This window comes from Phyllostomus hastatus, unplaced genomic scaffold (genome assembly GCF_019186645.2).
Source record: "Phyllostomus hastatus isolate PE091 unplaced genomic scaffold, TTU_PhHast_1.1 phas_contig_38, whole genome shotgun sequence".
NCBI lineage: Eukaryota > Metazoa > Chordata > Mammalia > Chiroptera > Phyllostomidae > Phyllostomus > Phyllostomus hastatus.
The window spans coordinates 7,274,852-7,299,071 of record NW_025333869.1 but is presented as its reverse complement, the minus strand read 5'-3'; the positions used below and the strand labels follow the sequence as shown (position 1 = coordinate 7,299,071).

The 24,220-nt window shown below is 35.9% G+C and overlaps 1 protein-coding gene across 6 annotated transcripts in view; it reads right to left on the bottom strand.

Annotated features, from left to right (window-relative positions):
* Nucleotides 1-24,220, bottom strand: part of PARG (poly(ADP-ribose) glycohydrolase) — a 216,280-nt gene that overhangs the window by 69,641 nt on the left and 122,419 nt on the right. For all 6 annotated transcript variants that reach the window (XM_045841862.1, XM_045841860.1, XM_045841861.1 and 3 more), the window contains 3 exons: nt 21,423-21,483; nt 16,155-16,230; nt 1,948-2,095 (listed from right to left, as the gene is read on the bottom strand). In XM_045841862.1, coding sequence (XP_045697818.1) covers nt 1,948-2,095; nt 16,155-16,230; nt 21,423-21,483 — 285 coding nt within the window. The remainder of the gene's footprint in view (nt 1-1,947; nt 2,096-16,154; nt 16,231-21,422; nt 21,484-24,220) is intronic.

Below are 24,220 nucleotides of genomic sequence, written 5' to 3'. Positions count from 1 at the left end.
TTAACTAAATAAAGGCTTAAAATCAACTATTTAAATATGTTCAAAGAATAATAAAGGAAAATATGTCTACAGAACTAAATGGAAGTATGAGAATAATGCCTCACAAATAGAGACTCTCAACAAAAAAGAATGAAATTATCATAAATAAATAAATAAATAAACAAACAGAAAATTTTGGAGGCAAAATGTATAATAACTGAACTAAAATTTCACTGCAAAAGCAGATCAGAGCAGGCAGAAGGAAGAATTGGTAAACTTTAGGTAATCCAGTCTGAGGAACAGAAAAAATAAAGAACAGCAACAACAAATAAATGAGCAGAGCTTCAGAGACCAATGGGAAACCATCAAAGGTACCAACATATGCATAATGGGAGTTCCACAAGGAGAGGAGAGAAAGGAACAGAAAGAATATTTGAAGAAATAATGGCCAAAGATTTATCTAATTTATCTAAACTTTCATGAAGCTCAATGAATTCCAAACAGGATAGTCAAATACATCCATACCTAAACACATCATAATCAAGCTACTAAAAGACAAAGACAAAGGGAATCTTGAAAGCAAAACATAAAACAAAATTTAGATACTCTTCTGAAGGTGGCCTACAAATGAATCTGAGGCAAAGAATGTGGTATTAAGATGAGACCTTAGAATCTTAGTTCTCTCATGTATCTCTTTGGAGGCGAATCATTGAATATACGTTTGATATAACTCATAGGGAATGTTTTTTCTCCCATTGTCATCTTTGGGACTAACAATCAACCAAAATTCTCCAACTCAGTTGGAATGTTTAGTCTCCTACACTAATTTCAAAGCAGCAACAGATTGAAAAAGGAAATAACAAATCCTCTTTTGCAGAAAGAAAAAGGTATTGAATGATGAGTACTTATGGTTTTTATGTGAGAATGTTCTTTTAGGTACTTGACTAAAAGGCTTACCTTACCTAAGGTGACTGATTAAGAGTTTCTTAAGAGCTATGACTTAATCATTAATTTTGGTAGCTCATTCAACAAGAAAATACTCAGACATGGTGCTACCTCAATCCAAAAAAAAGAAAAAAAACCTTGAAGAAAAAAACAAATCTCAATAACAGACTTCAAGTATAAATTTGACTGTATTTCCCTCTCTTTTTTTTTTTATTAATTAAAATCAAGGAGAGATACTAAGATAATCACACCTAGAATTAGAGATTAGGGTAAGCATAAAGCTACTGATTTCTTTTTTTTTAAGCTCACTATTGTACTGACTCTCTCCAAACACTGTAACTGTGGTTTTTGCATTTGTTATACTATACTAAAGTATAACAAATCACTTTAGAAATAAATGGAAGAAAAATAATAGAATACACATTCAAAGTCCTATCATTTTCTTCTTTTTAAGTGTATTATATCAGAAAAATTCAAACTGAAGGATTTTGAATAGTTTTTACCCTTGTTCCTCAGATAATGATGTCTAGGAAAAAAATGATGGGGATAAAATGTCTTACTCAAGATTAAAAAAATAAAGTTAGAGTTGACCTTGGAAAACACAAATTTGAACTGCATAGTGCCACTTATATACAGATTTTTTTCCATAAATAACCTGTACTATCTTTGATCCCCATTTGGGAGTCTGCAGATGCAGAGGGCCAACTGTATCTATTGATCTACACTATTTTTATAAGCGATTTTGGTATATGTGTGGGGTCCTAGAACCAATACCAAGGGACAACTTAAGTTTTAGGAAAGTAAAAATTATACATGAATTTTTGATTGCATGGAATGGAGGGTGAGGTTGGTGTTCAAGGGTCAACTATATAACGATTTCGAAAAACCAAGTATACATTAGTGAATACCAGTATTGGGACTAATACCCGTAGCAGAAAAGCTTATTTGGGTGGCCTCTAGTCTTCATGATAGATATTCATAGATGGGGAAACTACCACATTGTCCAGATTTCCCAAAACTAACCTGTGATGATAAGACATTCATTGTGATCCAGCACCTCAGTAAAGAGCCGTGAAACAATCAACTCAGGGTTGATTAAAAAGCGAATTTCTTCTTGTACAAGTCCTGCACTGGTTACACCACCTCCAACAAAACGGTTTGCAAAATCCACCTATTTGAAAAAATGTGGCATGTTAAATGATGATCTGGAATACCTACATATATGATAAAGAAGTATATTACTTTTAAGCTCCAATCTTGCTTTCCTTTCCCATATAAATCAATCCCCAAATTAGTAATCTTCTCAGGGAGAATAGACTATGGTTGACTACTCTTTCCATTTCATTGCAGTTAACATCTCTGCATATTTCTTTGGATCCCAAAACCTTACAAGAAGCCTGGAAAAAGGAGCTTTTAGGCAAAAGACTCAGTGTAAAAATTACATCAACCTTTGTTTATAAACCTTTTCTGTGCTCCAAGGGCCACAGATAAAGGAAGGTTTTATTGAGAAAGGTTTTATCAAGATCATTTCCCCACCATTCACTACTCAATTTCCATTTATGTATTTCATAGACTTTAATGTAACTGTACCTTTCTTATATAATATGGCAATCAAACACTTATTCTTAAAGAACTGTAAAGTTTAGTGATTGACCTTTTCTGCATAACCTTTTCTTCTGTGGAAGAATAAAGAGATAAAAATTTTGTCCTTCTAAATTCAATTGCAAACTCCAAACTATGTAAACATTATAAACTACATTTTTAAAATATACCTAAAGAAAAAAATGAAGACAAAGTCTAGTTTAACACTAAAGAGTCAACTAAATTAATATTTCCAATTTAGTTTAAAACTATACATAAGCTTTCTATGGAGTACTAAGATAGGATCCCCAAGCTTCAATTAATAATGATGAGTTACACAATCCTCAAGAGAAAGCACACTCAACTTGCCATCATTATTTATTTGTCTTAAACTTACTAAACACTCCACAGTGTCCAACACTATGCTAGGAATTATGGGGAAATAGGTAAGAAATAGTTTCCATCTTTGCCTTAGATTGTTCTGTTTGAGGAGTTATATTACACACACACACATAACTGTGTACATACATAGTCAAACATGCAAAAACAGAATTTAGTAAGTAATGTAAGAAAGGCTTATTACTGTGTAGGAAAACCACTCCTGTATCTTTCCTTTATTGTCACTACCAAACTCACTCTTCTGACACCAAAATGTGTGGATTTTCTCACACTAAGCCATTCTGCAATACCGTTTAGGTGTCCTGTAATTCAATTCACTTCTGACACTACTACCTACTTAGAGTTAGCATTGCATTCCAAAACCAAGGGTTCAGTCCCACAAGACTGCCAGACGTCAGATGGAAATTGCAAGTCCCAACTTCTAGCTGACTGGTTCATAGGGGTTCCCATGACCCCCTCCTGGAATTAGATGATTTGCAAAAGTAGCTCACAAAACAAGGGGCAACACTTACTTACACGTACTCATTTATCAAAAAGGATATAATAAATGATACAGATGAACAACAGACAAAGGGATACACAGGGCAAAATATGAGGGAAGGGGCACAGAGCTTCCAGAAGTCACCATCCCTATTTACCAACCCAGAAGCTTTCCGAACCCCTTATTTTTGGGATTTTTATAAAAGCTAGAGCATGTAGGCATGATTGATCATTAACTCAGTCTCCAGTCCCTCTCCCTTTCCCAGAGGATAGAGGTTGGGTAGAATGTTCCAAATTTCAAAGCATGGCTTTGACTTTCTGGTGACCAGCCCCCCTCCTAAAGCTATCCAGGAGTCCACCAAGAATTACCTCTCATTAGAATAAAAAACATGCCCATAACCCAGAAAATTCCAAGGAATTTAGAAACTCTGGAATGAAAATCAAAGACCAATGAGAACAAAAGATGCTCCTAGTGCTCTTCTCACTTACATAACAACCTGGATTTTAAGAAGGAGCTCTATGCCAAAAGCTGGGGCAGAGACCAACATAGAGTTTTGTATTATTTTACATATGTATGTATGTATTTAATCCTCACCCAAGGATTTTTTCATTTGCTTTTTTACAGAGAGGGAGGAAGGGAAAGAGAGAAATGATGATGCAAGAGAAGCACTGATAGGTTGCCTTTGTTTGCACCCAGACTGGGGATCCATGCAGGGACCAGGGACAATAAACATCTAAACCAGGGGTCACACATTTCTCTGCCCAGACTGGGGATAAACCTACAATCTAGGTATGTGCCCAGACAGGGAGTTAAACCCACAAACCCTTTGGTTACAGGATGATACTATAATCACTGAGCCACACTGGCAAGGTCATTTTGTTCAGACTATTTTTCAAATATAAGATTTCTTGAGGAGGAAGATGGCGGCGAGGTAGGAGGGTGCAGATTCCACTCTCCCCTACATGGGGGAAAAACCTAGCTGATCTATGGAGGAACAGAGTAAACAGCCAAAAGTACACCAGCATATATGAAAATGGGAGACCAAAAATTATAGTGGACATTGAAAAACCAGACAATAAGGACAGTGATTCAGGAAACTAAGGTCCAAGGGACCAGCATGGGGACCAAGGTGGCTGCAGCCCCAGGCCCTGTGCCTGCCAGATCTGCCACAGGGTTCTTGGGAAAGAGCTGGGACAATGGCTACCAGCCCCACCAAACAAGGTTCAAGCAGCACCAGGAGAGGCCTGGCTGCTTGAAGTCTCAGACAGGGGAAAAGGACTAACTGGCAAACACACAGGGGCTGTGAGCACCCATGGAGTCTGTAGACTCTGGTGGAGTAGAGTTGCGAGTCACGCCATGATGGGCCCTGACCCCGACAGTCCCCGGTCTGGCTGGAAAATTAGGTTGTGCAAGAAGCCAGGACTCTGTATGGGGTGGCAGGCTTGAGTAGGAGGAATTTATCGAAAAGAAAAAGTGAAAACAGAAACACTGTTTGGGGAATTCTCCTGTGCCCCGGCCTCCTCACCACCCAGCTGGACAGCACTTCTGAGGGGGTGCGGGAGGCCTGCGCACCCCCATAGCACTGGGAAGGGTGCATGTCCAAACCCATGGGGCTGGAGGCAGCCTGACCTAGCATGTGCACCCACAACCTGGGAAGAGTACACTATGAGGAAGGCCTGCATTCCACACCCAAGGCCCACGGAGAGGCACCAGGATAGTTCTGGGAAGAGTGTACTTTTTTATTTTTTATAATTCTCTATCTCTCAATTCCTTTTTCCTCTCTCTCCTTCTTTCTTGTTTTATTCCTTTTTCCTTTCTTTCACATTTTATCTCTTCTACCTTCCTTCTTCTGCTTTTTTTTAATTAGCCACAAGTGAGACAAAAAACATGTAACTATGAAAAGACCAGAGTAGGACCCAAAGAGGGACCATTTCAACAGCTGAGACAGTGAGACAAATTTCACTTTGCTATTACAGAAAACTTGTAAGTTATTGCATATCTGTATTATCATTTTTTTCATTATTCTTATACCTTTTATTTTAATAGCATTTTTGTATTTCTCTTCTGTTTAGTCTCCTTTGCTTGGCTGGTACTGAATCATTTCACAGGTTTCTCCTGTTCTCTCTTTCATAGTGTATTGCTAATTTTCTGTCCTTCACTTCACTTGTGTTCCATTAGCACACTACTCAAGGTCCTATACTCCCTATTTTTCTTATAGAGATCACATAGATTCTGTCATACGATTGTTGCTCTAATAGTATTGTAAATAATAGCTGTTCCACACAATTATAAATATTACACAACATCCCTCTCAAATCTTAGCCCACTTCAGTTTCCTGAACTCTATTACTATAGTGATTAACTCTATTCTCTCACACACTACACCTATTTACTACCCTTTACTCTCAATTACCTCAGAATCTGACCTCCCATAACCTCGCTGCCTTCTAATTCCAACTCACAACCCTTCCCTCCCCAACAAGAGTCTTATCTTCTTTCCATCTTTTCTAAAAAGTGGATAGTTGGATGGAATATCATGGTTAACACTATACATAGCCAAAGGATCTCCTATCTCTTCTCTACCGGCTACTACTAAAAATATCATAGAATACTCTCTTGCTGTCTTAAACCATGTTGCCTTCCCCCTCCAACTTATCACAAAAAAAGAGTAGGTGGAAGCTGTGAACACCAGGATGCCCACTTTAAGAGGAAACCCAACAAAAAAGGAACCAGCAACAGATAACAACAGAAGAAGGTGAAGGAGGGAGTGGAAGCCACACTAACCTCAATCCAGGACCTATCTGGAAATGCAACTAAATAGTAGAGAAATGATCCAAAACAAACAACTGAACAAGAGCAAGAGAGAATCCTCACAACCTTGTACACAACGAAGAACCAACTTCAAACAACCTGTCCTCACCAGCAAGACAATACAAGAGGTGGTGGACAGAGTGACCCTCAGTTAACCAGCTGGTGGGAAGGATCCACCAAAGAAAGACACAAAAGCAATCAAAACCCAACAACAAACAAATAGCCAACATAAATGACAGCTGAAGACCAGTGAGCTCTGGAGATCAAGGAGACTATGACTGAATCTCACGGGTATTCTACCACAGAAGTTCACACCAGAAACCAAGGGAGCCAGAACAGATGAATTTAAGAAGCAGAGGATAACAAGAGGAGTCTCACAAATAATGGGAAAACAAACAAACATTCCCCAAAAGAAAGGAAAGGAAGAAGCATCAGAAAGAATACTAAATGAAATAAAGGAAACTCAACTATCAGATATTAGTTCAAAGAAATAATTATTAGGAAGCTCAATAAGCTCACAGTGAATTCCAGAAACTATAGGGAAACTACAATGAACTCACTGCAAAATATATCAATATGAAAAAAGAAATAGAAACTATCAACAAGGGCCAAGAGGAAATGAATACAATTTCTGAAATGAAGAACACAGTAGAAAGACTCAAAAGCAGCCTCGATGAAGCAGAGGATAGGATCAGTGAGATGGAGGACAAGGTAGAAAAAAATACCCATGAAGAGCAAGAAAAGGAAAAGAGGCTCAGAAACAATAAACAGGGATTAAGAGAAATTCAAAACAACATGAAATGTAATAGTATCTGTATAATAGGGATACCAGAAGGAGAAGAAGAGCAAGGGATAGAAAACATGTTTGACAAAGTAATGATGGAAAACTTCCCTAATTTGATGAGAGAAAAAGTCACACAAATCCAGGAAACACAAAAAGTCCCAATCAAGAGAAACCCCAAAGAGGCCCCCTTCAAGACACATCATAATTAAAATGGCAAAATGTCAAGACAAAAAAAGAATCTTAAAGGCAGCAAGGGAGAAACAGGAAGTAACACACAAGGGAGCCCTGATAAGGTTAGCAGCTGACTTCTTAATGGAAATGCTCTAAGCTAGAAGGGAACGGCAAGAAATATTCTAAGTAATGAGAACCACAGGCCTACAACCAAGGCTACTGTACCCAACAAGGCTCACAATCAATATAGAAGGCCAAATGAAGTGCTTCCCAGACAAAAGAAGTCTAAAAGAATACACCTCCACCAAACCAGCTCTGCAAGAGATACTAAAGGCCCTGTTTTAAAGAAAGGAAGGAAGAGAGAGAGAGAGACAGGGGAACACAGGTAGGAGAAAAATGGCAATGAATAAATACCTATTAATAATAACCTTAAACATAAATGGATTAAATGATCCAATCAAAAGTGACAGAATAGCTGAATGAATAAGAACGCATGATCTACACATATGCTGCCTATAAGAGATGAACCCCAGGACAAAAGACCTACACACACTGAAAGTGAAGGGCTGGAAACAAATTTTCGAAGCAAACGGACAAGAAAAAAAAAGCCAGGGTAGCAATACTCATATCAGACAAAATAGACTTCAAAAAAAGGGCCATAGAGGACTTCTGGCCAAGATGTAGGTGAAGGTAAACACACTATGTCTCCTTGCACAACAAAAATAAGGACAACAAAACTTTACAAACCAAAAAAAAAAAAAAGCAACCAAAAGTGAAAGAAAATTAAAGTAAATGGAAGTCTGACAACCAAGAAGTTAAAATAGGCACATTCATCCAGACCGGTAGGAAGGGTGGAGTCGGACAGCTGGGAGGAGAGGGGTAACGCAAAAAAAAGTTGTGGCTTGGGGAACCTGGGCATCCAAGAGTGCAGCTGGCAGACCCAGGTGTGCAAGACAGCAGCAAGTCAGCAGCAAGTGGAAAAGTTATTTGAAGAAATAATAAAGGAGAACACCCCCAAACTGGCAAAGGAAATAGACTTCCAGGAAGTCCAGGAAGCTCAGAGAGTTCCAAAGAAGTTGGACCCAGAGAGGAACACACCAAGGCACATCATAATTACATTACCCAAGATTAAAAGTAAGGAGAGAATTTCTCTAGAAGCAGCAAGAGAAAAGGAGGCAGTTACCTACAAAGGAGTTCCCATTAGACTGTCAGCTGATTTCTCAAAAGAGACCTTACAGGCAAGAAGGGGCTGGAAAGAAGTATTCCAAGTCATGAAAGGCAAGGACCTACATCTAAGATTGCTCTATCCAGCAAAGCTTTCATTTAGAATGGAAGGGCAGATAAAGTGCTTCTCAGATAAGGTCAAGTTAAAGGAGTTCATCATCACCGAGCCCTTATTATATGAAATGTTAAAGGGACTTATAAAAGAAAAAGAAGATAAAAAACATTTACAATAAAATGACAGCAAACTCACAATTATTAACAACCACACCTAAAACAAAAACAAAAACAATCTAAGCAAACAACTAGAAGAGCAACAGAACCACAGAAATGGAGATCACATGGAGGGTTAACAACAGGGTAGTGGGAAGCGGAGACAGGAGGAAAAGGTACAGAGAATGTGTAGCATAGATGGTAGGTAGAAAATGAACAGGGGGAGGGCAAGAATAGTATGGGAAATGTAGAAGCTGAAGAACTTATGACACATGGACATGAACTAAAGCGGGGGAATGTGGGTAGGAGCAGATGTGCAGGGTGGAGGGGGATGAAGGGGGGAATAGAACAACTGTAATAGCATAATCAATAAAATATACATTTTTTAAAAAAGGGCCATAAAGAGAGACCCAGAAGGTCACTTCATAATACCCAGGGAAGAATCCACCAAGAAGACATAAACATTGTAAATATATATGCTCCCAACACAGGAGCACCCAAATACATAAAGAAAACCTTAGAGGACTTCAAGAAAGATATTGACAGCAACACAATTGTAATAGGGGATTTTAACACCCCACTGTCAAAAATGGACAGATCTTCCAAACAAAATATCAACAGAGATATTGTGGCACTGAACAATGCCCTAGATGAAATGGAATTAAGTGGTATATATACAGCCCTCCAAATATATACACATTCTTTTCAAATGCACATGGAACATTTTCAAAGATAAACCACATAACAGGACACAAAACAAGCCTCAACAAATTCAGACAATTGAAATCATACCAAGCATTTTCTCCGACCACAAGGGACTGACATTAGAAACCAACCCTAAGGGAAAAAACCCAAAACACTCAAAATCATGGAGATGAAATAGCCTGCTATTAAACAATAAATGGGTCAAGAATGAAATTAGGGAAGATATCAAAAAGTTTCTGGAAACAAATGAAAATGAACTCACAACAACCCAAAACTTATGGGACACGGCAAAGGCAGTCCTAAGAGGGAAGTTCATAGTGATACAGGCCTACCTAAAAAAGATAGAAACATTTCAAATAAACAACCTAACCCCAAGTCTACAGAACTCAAGGAACAACAACAAAGACAGCCCAGAGCAAGTAGAAGGAAGGAAATAACCAAGATCAAAGCAGAATTAACCAGCATAGAGACTAAAAGCAGAATTCTAAGGATCAATAAAGCCAGGAGCTGGTTCTTTGAAAAGATAAACAAATTGACAAGCCTTTAAGCAGACTCATCAAGAAAAAAGAGAGGACTCAAAATAACACAGTTAGAAATGAAAGAGGAAAGATTATAACTCATACCACAGAAATACAAAGGATTGCAGGAAATTACTATGAAGAACTGTATGCCAAGAAATTTCAAAACCTATATAAAATGGACAAATTTCTAGAAAAATATAATCTTCCAAAACTCAATGAAGAGGAAGCAGAAAGCCTGAACAGACCAGTAACAGCTGATGAAATTGAAGTAGTAATCAAAAAACTCCCGACACACAAAAGCCCTGAACCAGATGGTTTCACAGGAGAATTCTATAAAGCATTTAAGGAAGAGCTAACTCCTATCCTTCACAGACTATTCCAAAATATCCAAAATCATGGAAGATTCCCAAACTCTTTTTTTGAAGCCAGCATCATCCTAATCCCAAAACCATATAAAGACAAAACAAAGAAAGAAAACTTCAGGCTAATATTGCTGATGAACGCAGACACTAAAATCCTAAACAAAATATTGGCAAACTGCATCCAACAATACATTAAAAAGATCATACACCATGACCAAGTAGGATTCATCCCAGGGATGCAAGGATAGTACAATATTTGCAAATTAATAAATGTAATACATCACAAAAACAAAAGCAAAGACAAAAATCACAGGATCATACCAATAGATGCAGAAAAAGCATTTGATAAGGTACACCAACCATTTATGATAAAAACTCTCAGCAAAGTGGGAATAAAGGGAGCATTCCTCAACATAATAAAGGCCATATATGAGAGATCTGCACCCAATATCATACTCAATGGGCAAAAACTAAAATCTTTTCCACTAAGATTAGGAACAAGACAAGGTTGTCCCCTTTCACCACTTCTATTCAATATAGTATTGGAAGTTTTAGGCACAGTGATCAGACAAGAAAAGGAAATAAAAGGCATCCAAATTGGAAAGGAGGAACCAAAACTGTCATTGTTTGGGGACGGCATGATAGTGTACTTAGAAAATCCTATAGACTTTGCCAAAAAACTGCTTGGCCTAATAAATGAATTTGGCAAAACAGCAGGATACAAAGTCAATATCCAGAAATCAAAGGCATTTCTGTGTTTCAACAATGAAACAGCAGAAGCAAAAATCAAGAAAGAAAATCACATTTGATATAGCAAAAAGAAAAATAAAATACATAGGAATAAACCTAACCAGGGAAATAAAAGACTTGTATTCAGAAAACAATATTAACACTGAAGAAAGAAATCAAGGAAGAAACAAATGGAAACATATACCATATTCATGGATGTGAAGAATTAACATCATCACAATGTCCACACTACCCAAAGCAATTTATAGATTCAATGCAATATCTATTAAAGTGCCAATGGCATATTTCACAGACATAGAACAAACACTTCAAAAATTTATATGGAACCATAAACGACCCCAAATCGCTGCTGCAATTCTGAGAAAGAAGAGCAAAGTAGAAGAGATTATAATACCTGATACCAAACTGTATTACAAGGCCACTGTAATCAAAACAGCCTGGTACTGGCATAAATACAGGCACATGGACCAATGGAACAGAACAGAGAGCCCCAAAATAAACCCACATCTCTACAGTCCATTAATATTCGGCAAAGAGGCAGCAACATAAAATGGAGTAAAAATAGCCTCTTCAACAAATGGTGCTGGAAGAACTGGACAGCTATGGACAGCTACATGTAAAAAAATGAAACTTGAGTACCAACTTACACCATACACAAAAATAAATTCAAGGTAGAGAAATGATTTAAATATAAACCATGACACCATTAAAGTGCTAGAGGAGAACACAGGCAGGAAAAGCTCAGATATTTGATGCAGCAACATTTTTACTGTTATGTCCCCTAGAGCAAAGGACATAAAGGAAAGAATAAACAAATGGGACCTCATCAAAATAAAAAGCTTCTGCACAGCTAAAGAAAACAGTATTAAAATAAAAAGAGAACCAACTGTATGGAAAAATATATTTGCCAATGATCCCTCAGACAAGGGTTGAATCTCCAAAATATATAAAGAATTTACATGACTCCACTCTAAGAAGACAAGCAAAGCAATCAAAAAGTGAGCAAAGGACTTGGACAGACACTTCTCCAAAGAGGACATACAGAGGATCCAGAGACACATGAAAAGATGCTCAATATCGCTAGCTAGCAGAGAGATGCAAATGAAAACCACAATGAGGTACCACTTCACACCAGTCAGAATGGCCATCATAAACAAAGCAGCAAACAAGTGTTGGAGAGGTGGAGAAAAGGGGACCGTACTGCACTGTTGGTGGGAGTGCAGACTGGTACAACCACTGTGGAAAACAGTATGGAATTTTCTCAAAAAACTAAAAATGAATCTGCCTTTTGACTCAGTAATTCTACTGCTAGGATTATATCTTAAGAACCCTGAAAGAACCGATGAATCCAAATCCCTTTAAGAATCCAAAAGAACCTATGTACCCCAATGTTCATAGCAGCACAATTTACAATACCCAAGTGCTGGAAGCAACCTAGGTGCCCATCAGTAAATGAATGGATCAAAAAACTATGGTATATTTACCCAATGGAATTCTATGCAGCAGAGAGAAAGAAGGAGCTCCTACCCTTTGTGACAGCATGGATGGAACTGGAAAGCATTATGCTAAGTGAAATAAGCCAGGTGGTGAGAGACAAACACCATAGTATCTCACCTTTAACAGGAACATAAACAACAAATGAACAAACAAACAAGCAAAATATAACCAAAGACACTGAAATAGAGAACAGGCTGACAGTGACCAGAGGGGAGAGGGTAGGGAATTTCAGGGGAAAAGGAGAAGGGTTTACAGGAGCAAGTATAAAGTACACATGGATAAAAACTGGCTGGGAGGGGGGGCGGAGTTGGGGTGGAAATGGGAAGGAGGTAGGGAGGGCTGGGGGGTGTGGGCTGGGATGGGAGTAAAAGACATAAAACTACTTGAACAATAATTAAAATTAAAGAAAAAGATTTCTTAAAATTTGTGTTCTCTAAAGTAATTATGATTGTAAATGACAATCTGAAGTCTATTTTATGAAAAGAGTAGAAGAAGAATATGAATCTTTTGATATGGAAAAGTTTGAGAAAAGACAGAAATTAACAGAAGGCAAAGTATTCTTTCACTATAAAAGAACTTAGAAAATAGTGAAAATTACAACTAGACAAGTTCTTGAAATGAGTTACCATAGAGAATTATATATATTTGGGTTTACTAAATCAATGCTAAAAAACAGAGTAACTCTTTAGCTTTCATAGAAAAATAACTTTGGTTAAAGCTAGACCACTAGTCTATAGATTAAAATTAGTTACCTACTACATAATGAGGTCTTTATGGACTGGATGATTTATGGCTTAAACTTGATCAGTTTTAAGCCATAACAAATATATAACAAACTAAACAAATACTGAGTACTGGGCTGGGGACCACGGGATACAAAGATGAGTAAAACATGGTTCCTGGCCTGACAGCATTTACAGTGTAGATGGGACTCAGGCACATAAGCAGAATGATAGAATAACTATTAAAGAACTTATTAGTATTTCTCTGATACTGCCCAAGTGATACAATTAAAAAAAATTAGAGCATGGGAAGTATAGGGTGCTTTGCAAGAGGACATGCCATTCAATCTGGATTTTTCTGGCATTCAGGCTGAGGGAATAGCTGCACAAGAACATAGAAAAACGAAATGTAAATGAGGAGAGTGGTAAGCAGATTCCTCATGTCTGGTAGCAATGTACAGTATGGGGAGAGTCAGAGATTTTAATGAGCTCATCTTGGGTCTAGAAAGCTTTTACTTAATTTTGAAGGTTCTGGGAAAGATTAAAAAAAAGTAACAACAAAAGACTTTTGTTTTAGGAAGATAATTCAGGCTACAGTTTAAAAAATAAACTGGAAAAGTATAAAAATAAAAGCAGAGACTGATGAGGTGACTACTGATTAGTTTATACAAACACAGTTAGGTCCTCAAATAGGTTGACTAGAGAGAAAGTAAAGGAGAGAACCTAAAAAAGATACAAAATAGACAGCATTCAAAAATTGACATACTGGCTAAGTATAATGGTATTATAAATAAAAATAAGAAATAAAGAAGGTTTGAGATTAGCTAAACTTAATTTTTACTGCAACATGGTAAATAGTCAAAATACAAATATAAGCTTTATCCAACTTATGTACTACTTGGCAACAATAAATGAAATACATTTAATGTCCATGTGTTCATGTTACTGTTCATTTTTTTAAAAAGGCCAACATTTATTACTTGAAAAGCATGCCTAGAAATAAATACATTAAACTCAATATACCTCTGAAAGCAGGAGGAGTCCTTTAGAAAATCAAAGTTTCTACTACTTAAAAAGTTGTTAATAAAAAGCTATTACAGGTGAGTAACTAGTTCCACTACATGAAAACAGCATGTGAATGCTTCTTTATTTTTACCCAGTCATTTTCCAACTCACTTTAAAGCTAAACTTGTTCAGATTACTCAGTTTCTGAATTACAACTTGATGAAAAGAGAGAAATGATAATACTCCTTAGAGGTTCTATTGCTGTTACCATTCAGCATAATATAATTTATATGCTACACAAGAAGCTTTGTGGCACTGCAATCCAGTATTCCCTAATCTCCTATGGATACATGACATAAATAAAGAGAACAATTAATAGAAGCCTTTATGGTATTCTTTTAATCTTCTGAAGTTTCATATTTCATCTATAATATATTCCAGAAAAGTATGGAGAATATCAACCTTGAATGTTGTAAAATAGTTCCTGTTGAACTGTATTGTAACAAAAGCCAGCATTCCTGCAGTGCTAACTAGCAGTACCTTTGTTGATTTTGAGTGTATTAAGACTCCCTCAGTTAACCTAAGACTTTTATGTAGGAAAGAAAGTCATCAAGATGAAAATGTGGAGAAAAACTGATAATCATTTTAGACAAATTTTAACCATATTTCAAAATAACTGTTTTAAATAGAAGAAAAGGTACTGATTAAATACAAATTTAAGACAATTTTTAAGTACAAGACAAATATTAATTCAGTTATCCTAAGTATTTTTGTTCATTATCTCAATAATCACTACTAAGAGAGATTATTTAAAACAAAACATGGCTTGCTTCTTTGAAGATTTCAATGACAAATATATCTAATTAAAGGCAATGCAAAAAAAGAATCTGTATCATTAGGCACTTACAGCATCCTATAACTAGCTAAATCCAAATTAGTCCAGTCATTTTACAACATTGTTGTTCAAACAAATCAGTCTATTCTCAGGCAACTGCTTTATGTAGGTTCTGACTCATTACAGAGTAGGGCAAACATTGGTTTACAGTTGTGAGTACGTGAAACACAGAGTTTATTCTTGTATAATTATTTATTAATTATTATATTATTTGCCATTTGAACAACTGTAAACTTACTTTTGCTCCACCCTGTACATATATCAAATAAGGATTGTAGAAAAGAAGTATCAGCTATTCCCAGTATAAATGGAGTGATCTACAAGATTCCTGAAGATAAACTGATATTACAATGCTCTTATAAATGGGATAAGGACATAAGAACACAAATCACTAACATTTTCTCTGGTAAGTGATTTGAAAAAGAAATCACTCTGAAGCAAAAGCAAAACATGTGTTCAGGTTAGGTGTTACATCAATTTAGAGCTTGTTAACTCCTTTTTCCAAAAATATTTTTCAAGTAAAGGCAGTAACACAGATTAATAGCAAAGACTGAGAGATGGAAAAAATATCTGCTCTACAACAGGGAAAAGACAGCAAGCATAGTTGGTTCACATGGCTAAAATGATTATATATGGGAGAAAGGAGTTTCTTATCAATCAGTTTTAGAGGTCTGCCTCCTTGACCTAAACAAGGTTGGTGGCAGAAAAACATCTCAAGCTGGTCATGATGTAGGGCAGAGCAAGAACCTTTAAAGAAAAAGAACAAAACTGTCTGGTGACAGCTTGTCAAGACCATACTCTGGGAACTTCATTCACTGTCAATCTACAATCTATGTCTGAACCAAGAGACCTGGTGTTGTCCAAATCTTGGGATTTTCTGTCAAAGGCTTTTTTAAAAAGTGGCTCATGTAAGAAATAGAGACTGTACATTGGCAAGTAACAATATTACCACAGCTGTCAAGATGATCTGTTTGGTGTTTTTCTCCCTTCTGCTATCATGCTTCTTTGTATTAAATTAGCTTAGGAAATAATTAAACAGCTTTGGAATTCCCTTTACTATCATAAACTTGATAAAAGTCCCAAACATACACACGCTGCTGAGATTCACCTACCTGTAGCATGCCTTGACCATTTCCTTCTATGGTACCTTCATAAGTGACATGCAATCGAGTCAGGAATTTTTCACACCTACAATTTTTAAAAAATACTCTTATTTATTTTTTAATGACAGATATTTCACTGCAAAAAAAAAATGAAAGTATAAAAGCTATAAAAAATTGAAACCACTCCAAATCTCAAAAGCAGGAAACAGATGCCTACTGTGGACATTCTTGGTATAGAGTCTCCCAAAACATTTTCTAATTCAAATATATAAATATACTTTGAAAAGTATTTATTTATTTATTTATTTATTTATTTATTTTTAGAGAGGGGAAGGGAAGGAGAGAAACACTGATGTCAAGGACAAACATCAATCGGTTGCCTTTCACACATGCCCCAACTGGGGACCGAACCCATAACCCAGGCATGTGCCCTGACCGGGATTCCACCCAGCAATCTTTTGCTTTGCAGGATGATGCCCAACCAATTGAGCCATACCAGTCAGGGCTAAATATACATTTTTAAATTAAAATGAGATAATAGACTGTTTCCCCTACAAAATATGAAAGTTTCTCTTAAGAGTTGAACACTTCTCAATATTTTTTAAATTAAGATCTATAAAATTTTATTATTACCTTGGCATTGACAACCTAAGAAAAAATATAGAAAAATCTGGTAATAAATCATACATGATTCTCACATGGGCTCTATTTTCACTAGTTCGATAACTGTGTGTGTGGAAGAGGGGATGTCTTAATGAAAACACATACCACAGAAATTCTGACCTGTAATATTTTTATATTAATAAAATTGACAGATGAATTTGGCACCTGTTAGTAACAATTATTTTCTTTGAAAATTATTTTCTATTTTCTGCAGTTTTTCATAAACCATGGTCACTAAAGTGTTTATGAAATTCAGGACACGTTGCCCTTTGGCATATTCAATATTTTAAGCTGAAGAGGTTTGAGAAAACTGCAGAAGCAAGGTTACCCAAACCTCCCTTCTTCCCTGAAACAGGCCATAAAACTCTCAAGTGAGAGATACCTTCCTTATGCTCAGATAAAAGGAGTATTCTTATCCTCAAAGACAAAGGGATCCCAAGAAGAATCCTAACAAATACGAAAAGGCCATGCTGTCTCCCCCAGTTTACTATAATTACCTCACATTCCTTAACCCATTCACGACTGTCTATTCTTCATCAAACCTAGCCTAAAAGTACAGACATCCATTTCTTTGGGCTTTATTTCCATATGAAGTCTCCCACGTCATATAAAACTTACATAAAATAAATTTGTATGCGTTTCTCCTGTTAATCTTTCTTGGTTAGTTTAACTTTCAGACTCAGACAGAGGCCTTAAGAGGTTCAGGAAAAACTTTTTCTTCCTCACAGTGTTTATGTAGCTTACATTTTATTAAAAAACTAATTGCATTTTACTAGTAGCATTTGTTTATGACATTTTTTCCTTAGGGGATTCCTCCCCAACCCCAATTATTGAAAAAGAAATAAAGTAAAATTATAAAAGATGCAGTCCAAACTCCCTAAATTATATAAGGAAGAGGGATTATATATTTTTAGAAACAGTTTAGCTAAGGAAGTGATAGAGATATGATCAGATCACTTGGTAGACTAAGGAGGCACTGTAAGAGGAGGTTGTCCAGGGCAATGAATGGTAAACAGTCTAGGATAGGATTGGTTGATAAACTGAATGCCTCCAAGGCACAGGGAATTACAGTCAGAATATTTAAAATAAAGAGAGCAGAGACTGGCTCTTGGGCTCTTCTTCCTTCAGGGTTCCTGGATGATCGTGCTGCAGCTGCCTGTGTTTCCCAAAGAACGGTATTTTGGATGGTAAAGAACTCCAGGCACAGCTTAAGATTGGGCTGGCCTGGCAGAGGGTGGCAGTGTTATTCTTCTTTGGGTGTTCTAGAGGGGTTAAGCTCTGAAGCAGAAGCCTGCCATTCTTCCAAAATTGTGTTGCTTTGGTATCTTATGTTATTTAATTTGTAAACTAATCTTACAGAACTAAGATCATTAAAAACTAACAGGGAAAATGATAGAGGAACTCAAGAGTTAAAGATTTTAGCCTTAATTGATATGCTAAATGCATGACTAATGCATGTGGACATCCTGTTATTCCAAAATTGTGTAGCTTTTGAATAAAGACTCCTTTCCTTTATCACCAAACCTCTGCTGCCAAATTTTGCCTAAAGAGTAGCAGTGGGCAGCAGGACCCCACTTGCTATTCGGTAACAGAAGCACTATTTACTTACTGTTTTTGCTTTTTTCCTGGTTGCAATTGAGTCCAAATACATTTCAGGCTAAGCTCAGTCCAACAGAACTGAAAGCCTTAAACTCAGAAGGTAATTCAGCATAGGTACTCTTGTAAGAGTTTAATCTGTATTAACTCATTTAATCCTCACAATAACCTTGTCACTAACTTCTTTTACAGATGGGTAAACAAAGTTCAGAAAGCAGATAAGTAACCTGCCTAAGGCTAGTAAATGAGGCAATAAAGATTTAAACCCAGGTGACCTAAGCCAATGGTCCAAGCTCTTAACCATTATGCTACACTTTTCAAAAAATTACTTTGCAAACCTCTCATAGAAAATAGTACCACAAGTTTGATTTGTTAAAGTTCTTTTTTGGGGTACAGGGTCCCACTTTCCTAGTCATTTATTCCAAGGAAGACCTGTGAGGATATTACTGAAAAGATTAAAAAGCATAATCCAGAAATCTCTGGTTTGTCAGTCAGGACTTCAAAACAGAAATCTCAACTGTTGTCAACGATTCTCCATAACTAAAGTTGTCAACTTAGAGTATATTTCTCAATAAAATTATGAAATTGCTAGAAACTGGTATTTGTTTTAAGCATCTTCCAACTCCCTGATAGGTATCCCCTTCTGGCCTCTGTAAATCCCCATTCCATTGTCCCAGGAATCAAAAACGTAGCCTATTATGGCTCTCAGTGAATAATTAAGCCTGGCTAACGTATGTACTGATAATCACAGGGTTAACTACATCAAGTCAGAAACTTATAAATCAGGAAAGCCTCTAACTTCCTGGTACCCATGTAGCCCCTTACTCTTAGAAACACCAACAATCCTCATCTCTTCTTCATCCTTCCTCTTTAATTGAGTGCATGTTTCTGGTTCTGTGTTGTCTGGGAGATGGATATTAATTATACTCTCCAACTCACTTATGAAACAGCTAAAACAAAACAGAGACCAAAGAAATTTTTTCAAAGTTAGAAAGGATACCAAGTTAAATTCTATCTATCAAAGTCAAGGGGAGTATCTAGATCTTACTCAGGGTCAGTTATCTCACCGATACAACAGCCTTGCAGATCACTGCGTTTTGACTTATCCCTTTACTCCCAGATGGTAATGTGGCATTTTCACATTAGTGCCAAATGAATGTCAAATACAGAGCAGAAATACTGAGCTGAATTAAAAAACAAGACCACTGAATGACCTATAAAATCTACAACAAAATGATGTGAAAAAAAAATCTGTATTCCTATTAGAGACTAATTGAAGAACTAAGAAAACAATCTGGTCTGGAGCGATAACATAGCAGATTGTTACTTTTAGTTCTAGGAACCATATTTTAAGAGGGACCAATGGTCTGGAGTATGTAAACAGCAGAGATAAAGCATTTAGGATTCATATTGTATGTGAAATAGAAGAATGAGTAGGTTTTGTATGTTGCTTGTGTGCACTGTTAGAGGTAGGATGAGTCAAGAAAGCATTAAGATACATGAAGAAAGGCTAAATGTCAAAGAAAATTAAATGTATTTATTGTAGGTCTAGAAGGAAGAACCAGGAGTGGAGGGGAGCATTACTGGAAAGAGACTTTTTAAAAATTAACTTTTAGAAAGAGAGAGAGAAACAGTGATCTGTTGTTCCACTTATTTATGCCTTTGCTGTCTGATTCTTGCATGTGCCCTGACCGGGAATTAAACCTGCAACCTTGGCATATGGGAACAACATTCTAACTAACTGAGCTACCCAGCCAGGTAGAAAGACAGACTTTTTAAGTGAATGAAAGTATTAGAAAATAAATAACACAAGCAGCCAACTGAAGTGCAATAATGAATTTGCCACCATCGAACTGCCTAGTCTCCATCTCTCACTGGTGTTAAAGAACTGATAATATTTTTAGTAGGTAGCTAGACCAGATGACTTCCGTGGGTCCCCTTCATCTCTAACCTGCCATGACTCCAAAATGTTGCACCTGCTCTCTTCCTTTCACATGTTGCACATGTCATCTTCCAATTACACAATTGGCTCAATTGTGTTATTTTTTTCTTTAGGTGTTTAGTCTTTTACCACCTCAGTCAGTAAGCCTCCTAAAGTAAGTTTGTTTTTCTTTCCCCTCACAAACGTACATTTTGATGAATGAAAACACCATGGGAAAGCCACATAGGCAGATGTGCCTCCTTAAGTTAACTCCCTTAAGAGTGAGTCTCTTTCATCACTAATTCCAAAAAGAACAATTACAAATTAGAGTAAAAATTAGACAGTGAAAATGAGATGCACTGGTTAACATGAATGCACACCCAAAATATGCATTTAGCATGTCTAATCATGTCTTTACATGCATTGAAAAAGTTGATCCATTCTTATTTAAGAGCTTTGGGGATTTGCACTAGGTTAGGAAATGTGTTAACTATTCCAGGACACTAAAAAATTTACAAATCTGATGAACTCAGATTGGTTATTGTTCTCCTTAGTATTTGCAGATAAATAATAAGAACAAAACACAGTAAATTAGCAACATCCACAAAATCTGCCAACAGTACACATGGACAGCAAAACCTCAAAATTCTTATCCATCGGACGAAATTCTAGGTAATTACTGTTTACATTTTAGTTTAATAAAAGAACTTTTCCCAATCTTGGTCCCCAGGTAAAGATGTCTTAAAATACAAACACTAACCAAAAAAGGAAGACAAGAAGGAATATTGAATATTGCTATTCCATTTAATTAATGTCTTCACACACAAAATTCCTTAATTCTAAATAAGACTTTCAGAAGACAAAACTAAGACAAAAGAGTAGAAAAAGTCAAAGTGTTGCAGACTTTGATTCAAAAGGTATAACCTTTTTAACAATGACAGCTATCAATAGATCACTTATGAGAATAAACTTCCTATCATAAAGGCTTTTTAAGAGGTCGGGAAAACATCTTTCCAGGGACTGTAAAATAAAATCCTCTCATGGTAAAAAGATTCCTTCTAATTCTAAGATTCCAGGATTATTTTTATCATTATTACCTTTCCCATTCTGGAAAATCTTCAAGACTCTGTCTTGTAAATGTCACCAACCCCGTAGGTTCTACAAAAGCAATAAAAGAAAAAAACACTCAAAATAAGTTTAGATTTTGAAAGATTATACATATATGCAGTAAAGGAATGGGTCTAACAATAGCTATAAAACAATCAGGAAGTGCCAAGCTTAGTATTGGAATACAACAGAAGATTGATTTAAAATAATTTCCATATAGTAGAACTCTTTCTATAAAATAGTTAAGTCCTCACTAAAACAAAAAATTACACAAACAACAGTACAACAGTAGGAGACCTTGAGCACTGGTACTTTTTAGTGACATTTTCTAATCTGCAAACATTTAAAAAAAATAATTGGGGGAAAAAGATGCATAATGAGTGTAGCTTACACAATAAAGACAGAATGGAATTTTAACCTATAGATTCCTCCCAAAAAAAACTGTAACCCGACCTAAAAACTGGTGAATGTATACACATTTATGTGTGTTATAATGAAATAAAATGTCTAGAATTAAAAAGAGAAAATTGTTGGCATGCCGTTGGAGTTAACACAGCCAAATCCAAGGCTTAGACAATATGCAATTGTTCTATTTATAAGGTGCCTTAGCCAGAAGGAGAGATTACTGTACTCTAAATGGTTAGAGAAGAAAGATAACATAGTTCTTAAGTAGCAATAGATGTAAGAATATCAAACAGTAAATTTTAGAGGATAAGATCCCTTTTTGTTAGGTTTATTTTTTAACTAGAAGCAAAAGCAACAAATAAATCAGCTGGCCAAAAGTAATTTGCTTGATTCAAATCAAAGGATAAACTAAAAAGGCCAGGCCATTTTGTTTCTTTTTTCTTTCTTTCTTCTTTTTTTTTAAAGCTCTTAAGCAAAGAGAAATATGTCAGGAACTATTAGTGATAATGATGGAGAGTCCCAATAAAAGCTTAGCAACATTTCATTCCTTTGGATGATTCTACATTTGTTTGCTTTCAGTCACAGGCAGCAGTAACTCAAAGTTCGTACAGAATATTTACACTAAAAGACAGTATTTTGTTAACATGGGTTATAAAATATTCTTTAGATATCTAACTTTCTTTAAGACAAATAGACAACATATTTAAAATTCACAACTAAGAAGTCAAACAGTTCAAACACTAGAGAAATAATTCTATTAATAGGAAACTAATGTTAGTATCATCATTCAGTAACTTAGCAGAGAAGAATATAAATATCCTTCATATACACTAGGAGAGATCAAAAGAAATTCATAAATGAATACTGCTGGCAAAGCAAAAGAAAAGATAAACATGGTTCTTCAGATATAATTAATAACAAAAATACCATGAGAGTGTGCCTATTACCTTTCTTCTATAATTACATACCTTTCATGCCAGATTAGGTTATTTTGGTTAATTACATATCTTCATTAATAAATCAAAATGTATACTGCATATGAATCATTAATTTTAAAACACTCCATCTATAAGATATTTTATTTAAAACTACATTGAAAATCACTTAATTTAGAAAGTTTTAAAATCTTTCAGTCTCAATGTTTGACAACACTCAAAAGTTGGTCCTGATGGAATTATAGTTTATCAATTCTAAAAAGCACACTTTTTCATGTATTAAATGTCTGAAAATGGAAGATATACATGATTTGACTACAAGGACAGAAAAGTAAACTCTGAATTACTTAGGTATAATAATGAAATTCATTCAATTTAGTGTAGCAAAAAATATACTTATTTTTCTAACAAATTATTACAATTCTTATTTGGTTTTATGTATCATAAGCCTGAATGTGCCTTCATTTTCCTTAATATTTCATTAAGCACAAAGCACAAAACTAAAAATTGATAAGCTAAGTAATAACCCTTTATCAAAGAAACATGTAATTTTTTGCTTAAATTCCCAAATCCTAACAATTGATTTCTTTAAAAAAGTCTGAACCATGTCCAATAGCAATACATTCCAAGGATAAAAATGTGAAGTAAGTATATTGTGATGTGGGATTACTTACTAAAGGAAAGATGAGCAAGAGAAAGAAAAAAAGGACCTTAAAATGATTCGATGATGTGTTTTAAGATAATCCCACAACCTGGATGACCAAAACTGAAAAGAACTCATTTTGCTTGACCAGAGCTGACCTGCTCTATTTATTGAGCAAAAGCAAATTTTTGAGATGTTCTAGTTTTCTTAATAACCGACTTGCAAGAAAGGCTACCCATTGATAATAGCTACATTATTAAGCATATAACTTCTCATTTAATGTTTACAAATAGCCTATGAGATAATTATCATTCTTTTATTTTATAAATGAAGAAACTGAGGCTTAGAGATGTTAAACCTCTAACTTGTCTGTAGCCACTCAGCTCTAGGATAAGAGTAACAATACCAATCTACAATCAACCGGTAACTAGGAGCACTGGTTAGATGTTTACCACCACTGCCTCGAGTGCTACAATTAGCCTCTGGGAAAACAACATAGTCAAGTTCAATAGAAGAAGACAAGTGAACACTAAGTACAACATACCTTTAACTGGAACATAATCAACAACAAAAAAATGCAAACAAAATATAACCAGAGTCATTGAAATTAAGAACAATTTAACCATAACCAGAGGGGAGTGTGGAGGGGACAGTGGGGAGAAGGATTTTCAGGAACTACTATAAAAGGCACGTGGACAAAACCAAGGGGAAGGGTGAAACCCAGGGAGGGAGGGAGGCTTGGCTGGGGTCTGGGGGAGGGGTGGGCAGAAAATGCAGACAACTGTAATTGAACAACAATAAAGTA